The sequence below is a fragment of the Eumetopias jubatus genome, unplaced genomic scaffold, assembly GCF_037043125.1.
Source record: "Eumetopias jubatus isolate StellerSeaLion01/CBP00866 unplaced genomic scaffold, mEumJub1_p1.0 scaffold_14, whole genome shotgun sequence".
Lineage (NCBI taxonomy): Eukaryota > Metazoa > Chordata > Mammalia > Carnivora > Otariidae > Eumetopias > Eumetopias jubatus.
In genome coordinates, this window is record NW_028274820.1 from 4525588 (window position 1) to 4542722 (window position 17135).

The window sequence follows — 17135 nt, forward strand, 5'->3', positions numbered from 1 at the left end:
TAAAAAATTGCATATACCAGCGATAATAACCAATTTGAAATATATGTTTCCAAAATGGTCTTCATAATAGCAATGAAGACCCGAAACACTTAGAAATCATCTTTGCAGGCAATGCTCAGGACATAATGAGGACCGCTGCCCCACCGTGCTGGGGCCAGAAAGCAAAGCTGGGACGTGGAGAGGGGGAGGGGCAGGCACGTGTCTTCCCAAATCAAGGCATGGTTTTCACATAAAATGTGTCTGTAAATCGTATTGGAATATCGTGATGCGTATCTAGAAGAACAGAGGAGGGGATTGGCATTTTCAAAAAGGAAGAGTAATGTCTAGTGCTGTATTCACATGCAGCTAATGCGGAGCTCTTTGAAGAATAGACAGAAATCAAGAATAGGAGTGGATAAGCCTACAGGTCCTGTGCTAAATCAGCGTGTCGTATCTGAGAAAGCAGGAGGAGGAGGTATCGGGCAGTGGGATTGAGGTGGACCATTCAGAAATGGTGCTGGGAAGATTGAGTAGCTATTTGGAATATAATTGACATTTTCAGCTCCTCGTACATTAGGATAAATTGCAGGCACGTGAAAGAGTTCTATTTCCAAACATCCAACATAAAAACTAGAATATGGATGGATTCCACAAGATACAAAGTTGTCTCTTCAATTATGGAAAGAAACAAGGTAGAGAAAGACAGGGCTAGAAATACTCCCTACATCAACACTTACCCTCGCAGGGTCTAGGTGTTCTGCAGTTAGAAGGTGTTGATTTTCCAGCGTTTGCTGTGTGTTTGGGGATCAGGAGCTCTGGATTCTCCCCCCGACCCCCGTGTTGCCGGGATTCTCTGTTGCATTTCTGCATCTCACTTCACTGTGCCAGCCGATGGCATTGGACCCTTAGATCATTTCCAGCTCTGACAATTCTTGGATTCTCAGCAGGTTGATGAGTAGTGGATTTGGGAGCCCTTGAAAAGTTAGGAGGACTCATCAGAGGGACACAAGTGCTTAATCACATCCAGCTTCTGGTGACAGTGCTTGTTTTCTTTGGTTGTGGGAGATAATGTGCAGTCCCCGGGTGTCATTAGCAGGTGGCTGTGGGCAGACTCTGTCTGCCTGGCAGAGTTGCCGGGGAGATTAGAAATCATCATCATCATCATCATCATCATCATCATCATCATCATCATCCCTACGAAGGGCCTGGCTCTCGTAGGTGCTTAACAAATGTCAGATTTAGCGCGGGACGCGACCAAATTCTTTCAACTGTAAGCGTTTCTAAACTGGCCTCTCTAACTGTCTTTGACTTTAGTCATTAAAGAAGAAGCTAATCAGAGTGGGATGGCAGAAGATCTGTGCAAGATAGGATCAGAGAGATCCCTCGTGCTGGACAGACTAGCAAGTAACGTCGCCAAACGTAAGAGCTCTATGCCTCAGAAATTTGTTGGTAAGAGTCCAATGTTTGCTGTCTCTTAAAAAAACAACTACGCGGGTGCTTTAGACTCGGGTGGCCATTAGTTGAGAGTAGGAGAAAGAAAAAGCATCTCATTTTTTTAAAAAGCAAACATCGGCAGGCTTACCATGTCTTAAATATTTTGGATTTTTTTTCTAATAGACTTCTTGCACATAAGAAGTCTTATCTGGGCAATTTTTCCTAGACGTGGGCTTACAGAGTCCTGGGCATCCGGGAGATCTGCCTGTGGACACCTGTGTGCTTCCAGGGGTGGCCGGGTCAGTGTGCTCAGGGCTGAGAACATTGGCCCAGTGTGGCTGGGGGAGCTCCCCACACAGCCGATTCACCTGCTGCCTGAGCAGCCCCGCTGAGCTGCAGATGCTCAGAAGTTCATAATACCCCCTGCATGGGCTACCTCGAATCGCACAGCAACTGGCCCCTGAGAAGTGCCCAGGGAAGAGGGAGCACAGCCATGATCACTGTGCTCACCATGGAATCTCTGCCCGTGCCAGGTGCTTTGAGGGATAAAGGGAAGAGCAAGGTGGCCCTTTCCTCTAGGAGCTCACTGTCCAGTGTAGATGGTAGACAGGTACACCAGCAGCCCTCATCAGGCCACACACTGCAAATGCAGGAAGAATGATACCTAGTTAGCTCAGTGTAAGAGTGGAAATGCCCTGGGCTTGGGTACCAACCTGAGGGTGTCAGCACACAGCCACGTGTTAATGCTATCAACTGGGTGACATTACTTGACCTCTCCAAGCCTTGGTTCCATTCTTTATGTACCTCACAGGGCTCTGTGAACATAAATTAACATCAAGGATGTGAGAACATTTAGAAATCCTCAGTATAAAGGTCAACTATTATCAATAGGATAACGTGGAAAGAGAACGCTGGGGGAAAGGTCATGGTCAGGAAAGAGGACCCTAGGGGAGGGTCATTGTCAGGAAAGAGGACCGTGGGGGAGGGTCATTGTCAGGAAAGAGGACCCTGGGGGAGGGTCATTGTCAGGAAAGAGGACCCTGGGGGAGGGTCATTGTCAGGAAAGAGGACCGTGGGGGAGGGTCATGGTCAGGAAAGAGGACCGTGGGGGAGGGTCATGGTCAGAAGAGAGGACCGTGGGGGAGGGTCATGGTCAGGAAAGAGGACCGTGGGGGAGGGTCATGGTCAGGAAAGAGGACCGTGGGGGAGGGTCATGGTCAGAAGAGAGGACCGTGGGGGAGGGTCATGGTCAGGAAAGAGGACCGTGGGGGAGGGTCATGGTCAGGAAGGAGGACCGTGGGGGAGGGTCATGGTCAGAAGAGAGGACCGTGGGGGAGGGTCATGGTCAGGAGAGAGGACCGTGGGGGAGGGTCATGGTCAGGAGAGAGGACCGTGGGGGAGGGTCATGGTCAGGAGACAGGACCGTGGGGGAGGGTCATGGTCAGGAGAGAGGACCGTGGGGGAGGGTCATGGTCAGGAAAGAGGACCGTGGGGGAGGGTCATGGTCAGGAAAGAGGACCGTGGGGGAGGGTCATTGTCAGGAAGGAGGACCATGGGGGAGGGTCATGGTCAGAAGAGAGGACTGTGGGGGAGGGTCATGGTCAGGAGAGAGGACCGTGGGGGAGGGTCATGGTCAGAAGAGAGGACCGTGGGGGAGGGTCATGGTCAGAAGAGAGGACCGTGGGGGAGGGTCATGATCAGGAAAGAGGACCGTGGGGGAGGGTCATTGTCAGGAAAGAGGACCGTGGGGGAGGGTCATGGTCAGAAGAGAGGACCGTGGGGGAGGGTCATGGTCAGAAGAGAGGACCGTGGGGGAGGGTCATGGTCAGGAGAGAGGACCGTGGGGGAGGGTCATGGTCAGGAGAGAGGACCCTGGGGGAGGATCATGGTCAGGAAAGAGGACCGTGGGGGAGGGTCATGGTCAGAAGAGAGGACCGTGGGGGAGGGTCATGGTCAGAAGAGAGGACCGTGGGGGAGGGTCATGGTCAGGAAAGAGGACCCTGGGGGAGGGTCATGGTCAGGAGAGAGGACCGTGGGGGAGGGTCATGGTCAGGAGAGAGGACCGTGGGGGAGGGTCATGGTCAGGAGAGAGGACCGTGGGGAGGGTCATGGTCAGAAGAGAGGACCGTGGGGGAGGGTCATGGTCAGGAGAGAGGACCGTGGGGGAGGGTCATGGTCAGGAGAGAGGACCGTGGGGGAGGGTCATGGTCAGGAAAGAGGACCGTGGGGGAGGGTCATGGTCAGGAGAGAGGACCGTGGGGGAGGGTCATGGTCAGGAAAGAGGACCGTGGGGAGGGTCATGGTCAGAAGAGAGGACCGTGGGGGAGGGTCATGGTCAGGAAAGAGGACCGTGGGGGAGGGTCATGGTCAGGAGAGAGGACCGTGGGGGAGGGTCATGGTCAGGAGAGAGGACCGTGGGGGAGGGTCATTGTCAGGAGAGAGGACCGTGGGGGAGGGTCATGGTCAGGAGAGAGGACCGTGGGGGAGGGTCATGGTCAGGAAAGATGATGAAAAGTGAAAGCTTCATGAAGCTGATAGTGACCTTGACAGGGGACTAGGGTTTCAGCACATTATTAAAAGTGGAAGAAAGGGACAGGGTTCTAAACAGACATAAAAGTACAGGGAAATGGTGGCGCCGGTTGTAGGGGCTGGAGCGGGGAGCAGACGTGTGGGACCTGACCGAGGAGCAGGGAGTATTCCCGGCTACCTCATGTGCCCTCGGGGAAGCAAGAAAAATGAAGTCCCAGTAAGCTCCGGCCACAGAGTCAATGGCCTTTGAATGCCGAGGTGGGAAACGTCTCCTTAACTCAGGAGGCAGGAAAAAGCACTGGCATATTTTTGATGGGAGCCACCTGCTAGAAAATCAGACCACAAGTACCAGAAGGTGACTGGAAAAGAAGAGGGCCAGTGGTGGCAGGGAAGGAGTGGGAAATGGAGCAGAGAGCAGAGGGGTTTGGTGACGTGCGTGTGGGTCAGGGCAGGGACTGGGGGGTGGAAGCCGTGAGTCAGGTGGTGCTGGTAGAGGAGGATGCCATTTACAGAAACGATAATGCCAGTTTCTGGAAAAAGAGAGTTCTGGTTTTGATCTGCTCATCTTCTAGGGCTTTCCATTGTAGAGGCCACATGGGAGCCTGGAAAATGTGTGTTGGCAGAGCATGGGTCTAGAATGGGGTTAATGGTTAATGAGGCTTGGGGTTTCAGAGGACAGATGGGACAGCAGGAAGGGGGTAGGACAAAGGAGAGGCCAAGTTCTTGAGGCTCCAGCCTCCCTCTTGCACTTAAGCCTCCATTTTGATTAGATTTTAGAGGCTTTTCGCATGTTGGGGGTGGGAGAGTTGGGGGAAAGAAGGATCCAGTTTAAAACACTTTTGCAAGGCACTGGCTGGAGACGCCCTGTGGGGAGTCACCCACATAAATGTGAGCTCTTAGACTGTGGGAACGAGGAGACCCTGCATTTCCTGAGGAGAGTGGGAGCAAGGTCCTGAGCCCAGAATAGGCTGTTGTGATGGGATTTCAAGTCACAGTGGGCTAGGTGAGAACACAGCGCTGACAGGCGGTGTGCAGAGGGCGGGGCTCGGGGCGCAGTGGGCGGGGCTTGGGGCGCAATGGGCAACGTGCCTCAGTGGGTGGGGCTCGGGGTGCAGTGGGCGGATGCGGTGCACAGTGGGCGGTGGTCAGCAGGCGGCAGGTGAGGCGGAGGGCAGTTGCCAGGTAACCAGGAGGGGAGATGGAGCAAAGACCCAATAGCAAGTGTGCCCGAGGTCGTTAGTGGTCACCGATTTTGGGAAGCTGGGCACGACTTCTCTTTCACGTTGGGAAATTGGACAAGTCCTGCTGAGGACTCTTTTCAATGAAACTTTGCAGCCCATATTAGCTTTTTGAGGCTTCCAACCAAATGAGACTACCTGTGAACGTCTCCTATAGCCACCTGGGAGGAGGCCACGAGTTAGGTATTGTCTTCAGATTTAGATGCTTCTGTGTTTAAACAAACAAACAAACAAACAAAAAAACAAAAACACCACACCTCTAATCAAGCCAAGCCAAGGTTAGAAAGAAGTCCCTGGGGGAGAGGGGGGGGCACAGGAGAAGTGTGATGGCAACAGTATGACAAGGACAGCAGCACGGAGATTGGAACAGCTGTGTATTCTGTTAGGTGTTTTCCCAAGAGTTTGGTGATTGATAAGTTATTTCTAAAATAATGCCTCTTTCTACCCCCAAATGCCTAGCTTGTCCTCACTTCAATGTGATGGAATTTCAGTCAACCACTCCTGACTCGTCACAGCTTCTCCATCACTAAAATTAAAAAAAAAAAAAAAAAAGGAAGGGAGGGTGGAAAGAAAGAGGGAAGGAAAGAAGGGGAAAAGATGGATCTCTTAAGGTCCCTCTTAACTTCTAGATGCTGACTTTATCCTTTATATAAATTCAGAAAGTGTGTAGGAATGCAGCTGTTACCATACATGATCATACACACGGGTGGAGCCATTGAAAGAGCTCCAGGTCTGCATTCAAGAGACCTGAGTTCAGGTCCAGCTCCAGCTATGATTGGCTGGTGACCTGGAGCACGTCACTGGACTCAGTGTCCCCATCTGTGAAATGGGTGTGATGCCTCCTGCCCTGCATCCTTCCTAGGGCTATTCTGAAGATCAAAAGGGAGAATGGGTGTGGCACTGCTTTCCACTTGAGAAAGCACCTTAAAAATGTAAGGTGACATTATTTTCCTGTGGTATATTGCTCAGAATGGCCTATAATTTTGCTTAATTGATACATGATCTATGATTAAAATTTTTACCTTACACGTTGGCTTGACTGTAAGTAAGTATTGATTCTGCCGGCAACATTCCTCACCAATTATGTCATCAAAGATCTCATCCTCAAGATCATCAGATAGAGGTCAACAGGATCAGTGAAGCCCAACAGAAAGGGGATAATAATGTTACATAGCAATGCTACTCATTGTTCTTAGTCTGCTGGGCAATTGCGGGGAGAAAGTGTTGTTTCTTGTTGTTGTTGTTGTGAGAGAGAGAGGAGGGGAGGGGCAGTTGCGGGGAGAAAGTGTTGTTTCTTGTTGTTGTTGTTGTTGTGAGAGAGAGAGGAGGGGAGGGGCAGTTACGGGGAGAAAGTGTTGTTTCTTGTTGTTGTGTTGTTAGAGAGAGAGAGGAGGGGAGGGGCAGAGGGAGAGGGGGAGAGAGAATCGCAAGCAGATTCCACGCTGAGCACAGAGCCGGATGTGGGGCTCGATCTCACAGCCCTGAGATCGTGACCTGCACTGAAATCAAGAGTTGGATGCTTAACCAACTGAGCCACCCAAGTGCCCTGAGAAAGCTTTTTAAATACAAAAGAGGAGAAAGGGGGAAAATAACAATGATTAATATTCCTGCTATCCATTATAATTATCTTGGAGTATTTCTTTTTTTTTTTTTTAAAAGAAAAACACTACCCTGTTGCATTATTAAAATGACACACTGTTAATATAAGGAATTTTAATGGAAAGATGATTGTTCTAGAATTACCCAAAAACCCCAACATCCAGAAATTGCCAATATTAAGAGTAGCTGAGCATTATTCTAAGTATCTTTCTATCCATATATACGCATGTGAGGGGCTACTATGATGAACAGGTGGATTGACAGACAGGTGTGAAATAAATACTTCTGTAAAGATTCTGTCATATTACAGATGCTATTTCAAAATGAAAGTATCACTTTTATAGCTGTCTTAAAATTAAGAGGTGAACAAAAAAAACAAATAAAACTGGAGGCATGGCTGATCTTCAAGTAAATATTTTCTCACAAAAAGATATTATTTTTAAAGGATTTTTCTAAGATTAGAAAGATGCACTGCATTATTTAAAACATGAAGACCTTCAAATCAATGTTTTAATCCATTTGTTTCAATTTAGGCAGTATCTACTGACTTGTAGCTTTGGGAAATAAGGACATGATTTTATTCCCCTGTTTTCAGTTATATTATTTTTACATCGTCCTGCTTCCTAATATTCACATTCTAGTTCATAATCCTAATTCTCCCAGAAGTCTAGCTGCTTACTGTTAACTCTATATTTAAATAGATTCAAGGCTCAGACTCAGTCCTTTTACTGCTATTTCTATTTATTTTGATTACTCTCTTAACTGATTGGACTTAACATTAAAGGTGCTATAGGGGGCCTCTGGGTGGCTCAGTCAATTAAGCATCTTCCTTTGGCTCAGGCTATGATCTCAGGGTCCTGGAATCGAGCCCCATGTTGGGCTCTGCACTCAGTGAGGAGCCTGCTTCTCCCTCTGCCACCCCCCCCCCGCTTGTGCTCTCTCACTCTCTCTGACAAATAAATAAAGATATTCTTAAAAAAAAAAAAAGGTGCTATAGGTGTTCTAGTTCCACAGTTGTTTTGTGTTCAAGGACGTCTACCTGTTGCCTTTCTATCTTGACAGAGTGTGTGGTGCCATAATGGCATTGCTTGTTGAATGTTGCCGTGCAGATGTCTAAGGCCAATCTGATATTTTTTTCTGCAAGGTGATTTCCATTTTCTTCCTGAATGCTTGAAGAGTTCTTTCTGTAACCTTAGAGTTAACTAGCCTCACTAGGATGTGTCTTGGTATTTTGTATTCTGAATAAAAATTTCCTGCCATTTTAAGTTGGGGAATCCCATTTTTTCTATTTCTGAGAAATTCTCTTCCTTATAGAGACATCCTTTGTTCCATCTTTCTGATCTCTATCAGGGATACCAGTTGTCCTTGTGTTGGATAATTTGTCTTCCATATCTGTTAGCATTTCCTTGTTAATTTTTGTGTCTTTTTTCACATTCATTCACACTTATTATCTTGTGTTTTTCCTCTATGTCAATCATTCCGTTTTTAGTAGCTTATGTTCTATTACTCGATGCTTCTAAATCCATGGATTCATTCTGTAATAAAACTGTTTGGGACCTCATTTTGTGTCCTGAGATCTGACATCTTTTCTCATCTCATTCTGTTGTTTTACCATGCTGTCTTTCAGTACATTTTTTTATGGAGCCCATGTCACAAAGTAATTACGAGATATTTCCTCTATTCCTTGAGTTAAGCTTTTTTCCTAGGATGGGCTTATTGGTCTGTTTTACTTCCTTTCCTCCCTTGTATTGCTAGAAAATATTTTCACTGTAACCATGACATTTCTTTTCATCTTGCTCTTCTACTTGGGCTAATATAGCCTGATTGACGTTTTGACATCCTTCCCACTGTATGTGAGACTTTTTTTTTTTTTCCTGTGAGAGCTATCGACTTTTCTAAATCCTGAAAGAATGCCAAGGATGGGGTGGAGTGGGTAGTTCAGGTGAGGCAAAGTGCAGTCTTTGTTAAAAAACTTTCTCCTTGCTCTCTCTCCCATTCTGAGATTTGTTTAAATGTCCTAAACCAGTTATCACTGTACCTGGTTAGAGAGTGCTTCCCAGCCCCACAGAGGGACAGCAGGGGCTTCAGGCTGTTTTCCTCCCATAGAAGACCTGACTCCTGTCAGGAGAGCCCACTTCACTGCTCACCTGTCCAGTGCCACCTGGTTCTTGCTAGCAGAGGTTTTCACTGCTTTTGGGTCAGAAGTGGAAGAAGATGCTTATTTGAAATGGTGCTCTACAGATATGAGGATATTAGGGAAAGTGCTGAGGATTTTGTTGACTCATACTTAAGGTTTTTTAGAAGTCAGATCAGCAGACACCCTTTACTGTATGTCTTAGGACAGAATTGTCTTTCCTTGGTCCTTGATTTTTTTTTTTTAACTATTTTGTTAGAAAGCGTTCTTTTATTTAGTTGGTTGCCAAAGTGAATGGTGTGTTGGTTTTTTTTTTCTCACTTTGTGGAGTATTAGGGAAGGGAAATTCTGTGGGTAGTTTCAATATGCCACAGTAGTCTGCAATATATGGATTTTTTCTTCTGTCCATTTTGTTGTTGAGACCAAGTTCTAAAAACAATGGATTTTAATGGTTGCTTGGAAAACCAGAGAATCATGACTTTGAGAAGAAGCAGGATGATGAGGTGGGGAAGCACCATTTTTGGTGGTGCTATAAACACTTTGATACATACCTAAATCAGCCTCAATATCTGTGCCTCATCTTGTCCCTACCAGGGTCCCTACAAACCTTCTGTTCTGGGGTTAGAGCAACAAGATATTTAGCACCTCAACACAAAAATGAGGAAAACTGTGTGGTGTTAGTAACGCTATTGAATTACTTCTTTGAACTTTTAAGGGAGAGAAATACCACCTCTGTGTTCCCTGCCGACCACCTCGTGGAGAGATTCCATCCATATGTTCCGTTTCTGAAGAGGGTGTGACTGGTCACCAGCCAGTTTTCCTTTCTGTAATCTGAGGATCACACTGTTCCACTATCAGGGCATGTGCCCCTCCTGACCACCAGTAGATTAGAATGAATGCAGGCTGAGCCGTTTCGTGATAAATCTCCTCTGCAAGCAAGAAATGAGGCCTAAAGATACTTTTATAGTATGATGGGTCTGATCCCTGAACAACTGTCAGTGGTCAGAAACATTTTTCTAAAAGAATTAGTTCATAAGTTTTGAACTACCAGGGAGTCTGTCCTCCTGTGGCTAAGAGCTAGCAGGAGACCTTGAGGTCAGGTGTCAGTGTGGAGGGTGTGGGGACTCCTTCTCCCCTTGCTTTCCCCTTGCTGCTCCCAGTGTGGGACACAAGCCCCACTTGCCTGGCTGACTCTTCTAGGTCAGAAGCCCATGTGACACAAGCTTTTCTTCATCAGACTTCCCAGCCTGGGACCTGCTATTTGTGCAGCCCTGTTCATACTGGACCTATAACCGGTATTCCGAGAAGGTGCATCTTGATGCAAATCTTTACTCAGAAGCCAGAGCTGGTCTCAGGGTTCACCATTCCCAGGGAGCAACAAGCTTGCCTACTGCTGCCAACCCTGCTCTTAGACCAGAAGTTTCTTGAGGTGAAGCTTGTGAGCTGAGAGTCCTCAGTAGTGGTTCCTTGAGCACCGTTCAATTTTTGGAAAGATCGGATGAATGGCACACCTTCTCCCCTGAGCTTCCTTGGTTTGCCCCCAGCCTCCCCGCACATACCTCTGTGGCACGTGGCCCCTGAGCATCTTTTTACTTTCAGAGCCCAAAGTCAGCTTTCGATAAACCTTCCAGTTGTATCTTTTGATTAAATTTTATTCTGAGTATTAAAGTTCTGAATTTGAAATTCCATCATGTAATACTATTTTATTTATTTATTTAAATATGTATTTATTTATTTAAGAGAGAGAGAGAGGGATTGCATGCAGGGGTGGAGAGGGAGAGAAAGAATCCCAAGCAGGCTCCACACCCACCGTGGAGCCCAGCATGGGGCTCTATCCCAGGACCCTGGGCTCCTGACCTGAGCCAAAATCAAGAGTCAGAGGCTCAACCGACGGATCACCCAGGCACCCCCCATCTAATACTATTTTAAATAAGTATATTGCATACTATCATCAGTAATTGTATACTGATGTACTTTAATTAAATTCATGAGAAGTTCACTAGTTACTGGAAATCACTTAGAAGGCTCTATTGAAAATGCATCACTTAAATCTTAATCTTAAATTAAATATAGTAATGTTCGATTATACCATCCAGAGGAAAAGACACAGGTGGTGGGTGAGTATTTAGGTAGAAGGTGTGCTGTTTATATTGACCCGCCCTGACTCTGGTTCACGGATTCATTTGTCCCGTCATTTCTGTTTAAGTGCAGACTCCAGGCAGGTCCCTCTGCTAGGTGACCATAGGCAGAGATATCTCCACCTGCCCCATTTGGGAGGCGTTTGTGTGGCGTGTCTGCCGGAGCACTGGGACAGCCTGAGGTGGGGATGTCCCCCGCCCCTTCCCGCACGCGTGTAGACTTCAGCTGTCGCTGTCATGCGCAGAGCTACTGCGGCCTCACTGACTGTCACCTGCCCCCCCCCACAGGGGACAAGTGCCTGTCGGACATGCCCTATGACAACAGCGCCAGCTACGAGAAAGAGAATGAGATGATGCAGACCCACGTGATGGACCAGGCCATCAACAACGCCATCAGCTACCTGGGGGCCGAGTCCCTGCGCCCGCTGGTGCAGACGCCCCCCGGCAGCTCGGAGGTAGTGCCAGTCATCAACCCCATGTACCAGCTCCACAAGCCCCACGCGGAGGGGCCCCCGCGGTCCAACCACTCAGCCCAGGACAGCGCCGTGGAGAACCTGCTGCTGCTTTCCAAGGCCAAGTCGGTGTCCTCCGAGCGGGAGGCGTCCCCAAGCAACAGTTGCCAAGACTCGACGGACACGGAGAGCAATAACGAGGAGCAGCGGAGCAGTCTCATCTACCTGACCAACCACATCAACCCGCACGCCCGCAACGGCCTGTCCATCAAGGAGGAGCACCCCGCCTACGACGTGCTGCGGGCGGCCTCCGAGAGCTCCCAGGACGCCTTCCGGGTGATCGGCACGAGCGGGGAGCCCATGAAGGTGTACAAGTGCGAACACTGCCGGGTGCTCTTCCTGGACCACGTCATGTACACCATCCACATGGGCTGTCACGGCTTCCGTGATCCTTTTGAGTGCAACATGTGCGGCTACCACAGCCAGGACCGGTACGAGTTCTCGTCCCACATCACGCGGGGCGAGCACCGCTTCCACATGAGCTAAGCCGGGCCGAGCGAGGCACGCGGGCCCCCGGGCCCTCCCCTCCTGCCAGTAGCCCCGGACTGGACCAGAACGTTGTGCTTTGATTTCTAGGTGGTTTTTCATTTCGTTTGGTTTTTTTTTTTTTTTTTTTAAGTCGGTCGTTTGGCTGGGGTTTGATTTGCTTTTGAAAACAAGGAGATTTTTATTGTTAGATGCAGGGTTACATGGGGAGCCCCCCGCCCCGCGCCCCCCCCCAAACTGCTGTGTTACTTACTAGATGTGCTCAGAGACTGCTTGCGGAAATCCCCCTCCCCTGGTGCTTCCTAGAATTCCCCTCCTCTAAAGAAGTGCTCATTTCCAGAGAAAGTTGCGTCAAAACAGGTCAGAGCCTGGGAAGGAATGAGCTGGTTTCTGGGCTGAGCATCCACGGCCCCAGACCCAGTGAGCACAGCCCCCCGGGTCAGCCTGGCAGGTGCCCCCCAACACAGCAGGGCTGAGAAACCCAAACCACAGCCTCTGACCGCATGCATCTCGGTCTGGAAGGCTGCAGTTTCTAAAAGATGTGATTATATATAAGTCACAGCCTGCACAAAAAGTACATTGTTGGAGAAATGTTGGACTCCCCGGGCAAAGGGCGTGGGGAGGGGTCAGAGGACCTGGTAGTCTCCGTCTCAGTTTCCAAACCACTGTAGAAATGCTCAGCCTTCTCCGGCTTGCCGGCAGGTGGAAGGAACCCCCAACTCCAAACTCACAGAGGCCGATCTGGAGACCTCTGTCCTCTGCCTTCTGGCGTCTGTGCCTCTCAAGGCCCAGAGTCTGGCACTGCAGTTTTAACGTCCATCCTGAAATGCCGACCTTAATTCCTTTGAACCTCTCAAATGGTAACATTCCAAGACTTCATTCCAAATGCCACACTCCTTCCTTCCTCGGCTGGTTCCACCGACAGCCAGAAGCCTGTTTCCCCTCAGAGGCCCAACCTAGACCCCATTTCAACGATGTCACTGTTTTGTTTGTCGGTACATTTCGTTCCCTGCCCTCACTCTACATTATTCTTGTCTTAAAATCCATAAAGGAAGCGTGCAGAATGATCAGTCATTTTTAGAGCAAGGAACTATGATGAGCAAAGCCCAGGACCTGTGCCTAGCACGCAGAACCTACCTGTTAGAAACTAAACTTTTCAACAGTCTGAAACTCTCCCCAGAAGGACAGAGCAGCCCCTATGTGCCCACCCATATATAGGAGCCATCCTTTCTCACTGGGGGGGGGGGGGGGGGGCTTGGAACGTGCAGAGCGACCGCATAACCTGCCAGCGAGGTCTGCCGGGAAAGAGGCAGATGGTGCTGGAGGTAGAACCTTCCTCAGCCACGCTGCCGGGAACTCCCCTGAGATGTTTGGTGACTCCGGGCCCCACTGGAAGGGGTAGCCCTCAAGGTTAATTCTATCTTTAAGTATAATAATCCCAACCACCTAGGCAAGGAAGAGCATACCATTTCCAATGTTTACGTGTTTTTGCCAAAACTGAACCAATGTGAACATGAAGAAAAAAAAAAGAAAAATTGTCCATAAGCACCTCTGCATGCAGTCTAAATCTGGGTTTCTTAGTCACGGTGCTCTTGACATTTGGGGCTGGATAATTCTTTGGGGTGGGGGATTCCCCTGCACCTTGCAGAATATTTAGCATCATCCCTGGTAGATGCCAGTAGCACCCTCATTTGACAACCAAAAATCTCCCCAGATGTTGCCAAATGTCCCCTGGGGAGCAAGTCACCCCGAGTTGAGAACCACTGCTCAACTTCTAAACCAGTCAAAGGTCTGGGAAGCCTCCCAAAGAGCAAAGGCACTGTCCCCATTGGGAGTCTAGCTCCTGACCCGTGTTCCTTTGTCTTCACTGTAAATCCTATAAGTGAATGAGTACCTTTCATTCTTCAGAAGCAAATCTTCTCATGAGTTTTGTTGAAAGGATGGAGTCCACACATGTCATACCTGAGGCACGGGTTTCTTTGCTTATGGTGTTTTGAAACTGGAAACATAGTCGCAGTGACTGAGACTCGGGCACACGGATGCACTGAGTCCGGTAGAGACAGATAGGGCGGCTGACAGCAGTAATTCCACACACAATCACAGAGAAAGCTACGCTTCAGCCATATGAACATGCTCGAGGTGAAAGACTTCTGAGATTTCCAGTTTGCCGGCCAGGTGAACCTGCCCTGTTCTTTTCCATCCATCCCACACAGCCAGTTGGTTGAAAGGAGTTACTTTTCCCCACCCCCGTGGCTTCAAACAAAGCTTAACCCAGAACTGTAAATAGTGGCCACAGATGTTCTTTCCTAAAATGCTCCCCATCCCCTCCCCCCCCTTCCACTGCCTTTTCCAGCCAATGTAACCATCTATTTACACACCTTTTCTTGTGGTTTTATATTGTAACACCATTTTTCTTTGAGATTATTGTGCTTAAGGTAAGGTCCCATAGAATGGCAACAAGTAATTAAATTATGTTAGAAAGGTGGTCCTATTCTGTACCAAAAGCTGTTAACGTTTTCTCTTCTAGCTGGTTAAAGTAGGATTTTGCATGACTTCACCCCCTTTTTGTTCTGTGGTCTGTTCTGTTGTTGGATGGCGTGAGTGTGCGTCTTGGGAACGCTGTGTCCTGAAGGGTACCTAGGCTTTATGCACTGGTCTTTAAAATGAACACCGGAGACAGGAGGGTCGCTAGTCGTGGGTCCATGTGTTGATTGCAGTAAGAAATTGCTGCCCCGCCCCTCCTGTCCTCGTCACTGAGTCACTGAGCTTCCCTCGACAGAAAACCTGGACACCTGCTCCTTACTACCCAGGTCCCTTCTGTGACGTGGACCCGAGAGCACGGGCTGTCCTATCGGAAGAATCACTAAAAAGATTTGCACTGTCATTGCTTTGTCACCAAAGGGCGTATCGCAGCACCAGTCACTTCAGAGACCAGCATGTTCCATTCCCAATCGAGAATCCTCCACATAAAGAAATCTTAGAATCTTCATTGAAAAAGGAAGCTACTGTTATGGAGATGTGAGTTTGGGGTTTTTTTTTTGGGGGGGTGGGTTTCTTTCTATTTTTGTGGGTTTTTTTTCTCGTTTTGTTTTGATTACCATGTAGCTCTTACAATGTGGTATTCTTGCCAAAACAGAAGTGGGAGGAGATGGACTTGCAGAGACAAATCATGAAGCAAATATATTTCTCTTTACCTGCACTTCTTGAGTTTCAGCAATAAGGAAGGGTCAACTCTACTTAAAATCCAAATAGCTTTCATTCAGTTCAGTGTGTTGTGTTTTGTGTTTTTTTTAACTTTAAAATGAACCACTGTCAGATCTATTTAAGGTGTATAGGCATCAGAAGAAAGAAGCACATCCACCCGTGGGTATGGTCTCATTCACTGTGAACAGATGTAACCAGGTATTAATATGCAATATTGTCTCAAATACTTTCTAATACACTTTTTTACAATGTTGTCCGTGGGGATCGTCAAGGTACAATTTGCTTGTATCCCGGTGCAGCTTTAGGTCTTTGTCTGCCATTCTGGAAAATACGTGTACAGGATTGTAAATGAGAAAATGCCCTTGTATTTCCCATTGGCCTTCTCTGGTGATGTTAAATTATTTCTGTTTAGCTGTGAACAAGGGGTAGTGTACCCCTGGAGGAATAGAGGATCCTTTTGTACACATTTGGAAATGCTTCTTCTGTAGTGATAGAACAAATAAATGCAACAAATACTTTGTCTGTCCCGTCCGGTGAAGTCCGGGGCCCTGAGGCGCAGCCACCTGCTGCCGACTCCTCCCCTCCAGCAGAGGTGGGCGGGCCTTGGGGGCGGCTGAGCCGCAGCTGGGAACCACGTGACCGTGGGCCTCAGAAGTGTTTGTAGCGCTCAGCACCGCACACTGACCGCCTTCCGTCCCCGGCTGCCCTGGGCTTGGGGTGCTGAGTCTCGGTCTTTGGTTTCAAAATGTGGATTTGAGGCAGGTGGAGGTGGCGAGCATCAATCAGTGCACCCCATGCTCTTTACAGCCCGCTGCATAATGCCACGGGAGGCGAGTCCATGGGTGGGGGGCGCGGGAGACAGTGGCTAACCACAGTGTCCACCTGTCAGGCTCCTGACCCTGCAAAGCTGCACACTTAGGTCAGGGCCGGGCAGTGCCAGAAGGCTCATCTCCCTTTTGGAGAGAGAGCCAGACATCAGACGGCTTCAGACCTAGTGAACGAGATGGGGTAACCGGGTCTACATGGTGCAACATTTGATCCGAGCAAGGTGAAACTCCAGTGAAATAAACGGTCGTACTCTTTCCCCATCAGCCCCTGCCTGCTACCAATTCCCAAAGGAGACTTTCAAAACCAGCCCTGGACAAGGCAGCATCTTTTGAGGGAGTGTTCAGCCTCCTTAGGTGAGCTCACTGCTGGAGTGTGTTGCTCAGATTGATGTGACCGGATGCCCATTTAGAAATCCGGTCCACCATTTTACAGCTTTGCCTTGTTATTTCACAGGGATCATAGATCCAGAGAATAACGAATATGTACTTACTTACAGATAAGCTGAGCCCAGCCTCAGGGGAAAAAAGTCACTCAAAAGGATACATTTAATGGTGAGCGTGAGGAACGTGTTTGTGTGCATCCTGGCAGCTCACATCCTTATGAAGCTTAATAAATAAAACCTGAAGGAATTGAGAGGAAAGGTGGCGCTGATCCCTCCCAGACGTCCCCGGCTCTCAGCTGCACACGTTGGAGGCTCATCCTGGAGCCCCAGATGTGGCCAATAGGTGACAGGGAGGTTTCAAATCTCGATTCCAAGAGCCACCAGTAGGACGGGAGACTCCATTTCTTGGTTTTCATTATCCTTTATTCTCAGCACATCCTTCTGATACTGAACCTGTAGTGTCCCTGTGCCTTCCCTGGTCCCTGCGCACTGCGAGTCAGCGGTGCCTCCACTCGATAGGCCCAAATGATGAGACCCACTCTGGGAAGGCTGACCCGGAGGGGGTGCCCCGTTTGTGGGGTGGCAGTGAGGTGTGCCTGGTGGGCCCCAGGAGGACAGCACCGGATTCCAGGTGGGATGCAGCAAGGTGCGAAGAGTTGGCCGCAGGTGCAA

The 17135-nt window shown here is 48.7% G+C and overlaps 1 protein-coding gene across 11 annotated transcripts in view; it reads left to right on the forward strand.

The window, feature by feature from the left end:
* Positions 1-13297, forward strand: part of IKZF1 (IKAROS family zinc finger 1) — a 95366-nt gene extending 82069 nt beyond the window's left edge. For 7 of the 11 annotated variants that reach the window (XM_028108888.2, XM_088018210.1, XM_028108895.2 and 4 more), the window contains 2 exons: positions 1294-1428; positions 11340-13297. In XM_028108888.2, coding sequence (XP_027964689.1) covers positions 1294-1428; positions 11340-12049 — 845 coding nt within the window. In that variant the 3' untranslated portion in view covers positions 12050-13297. The remainder of the gene's footprint in view (positions 1-1293; positions 1429-11339) is intronic. The other 4 variants (XM_028108896.2, XM_028108894.2, XM_028108889.2 and 1 more) reach the window with 2 other exon arrangements.
* The last annotated feature ends 3838 nt before the right edge of the window (positions 13298-17135 follow it).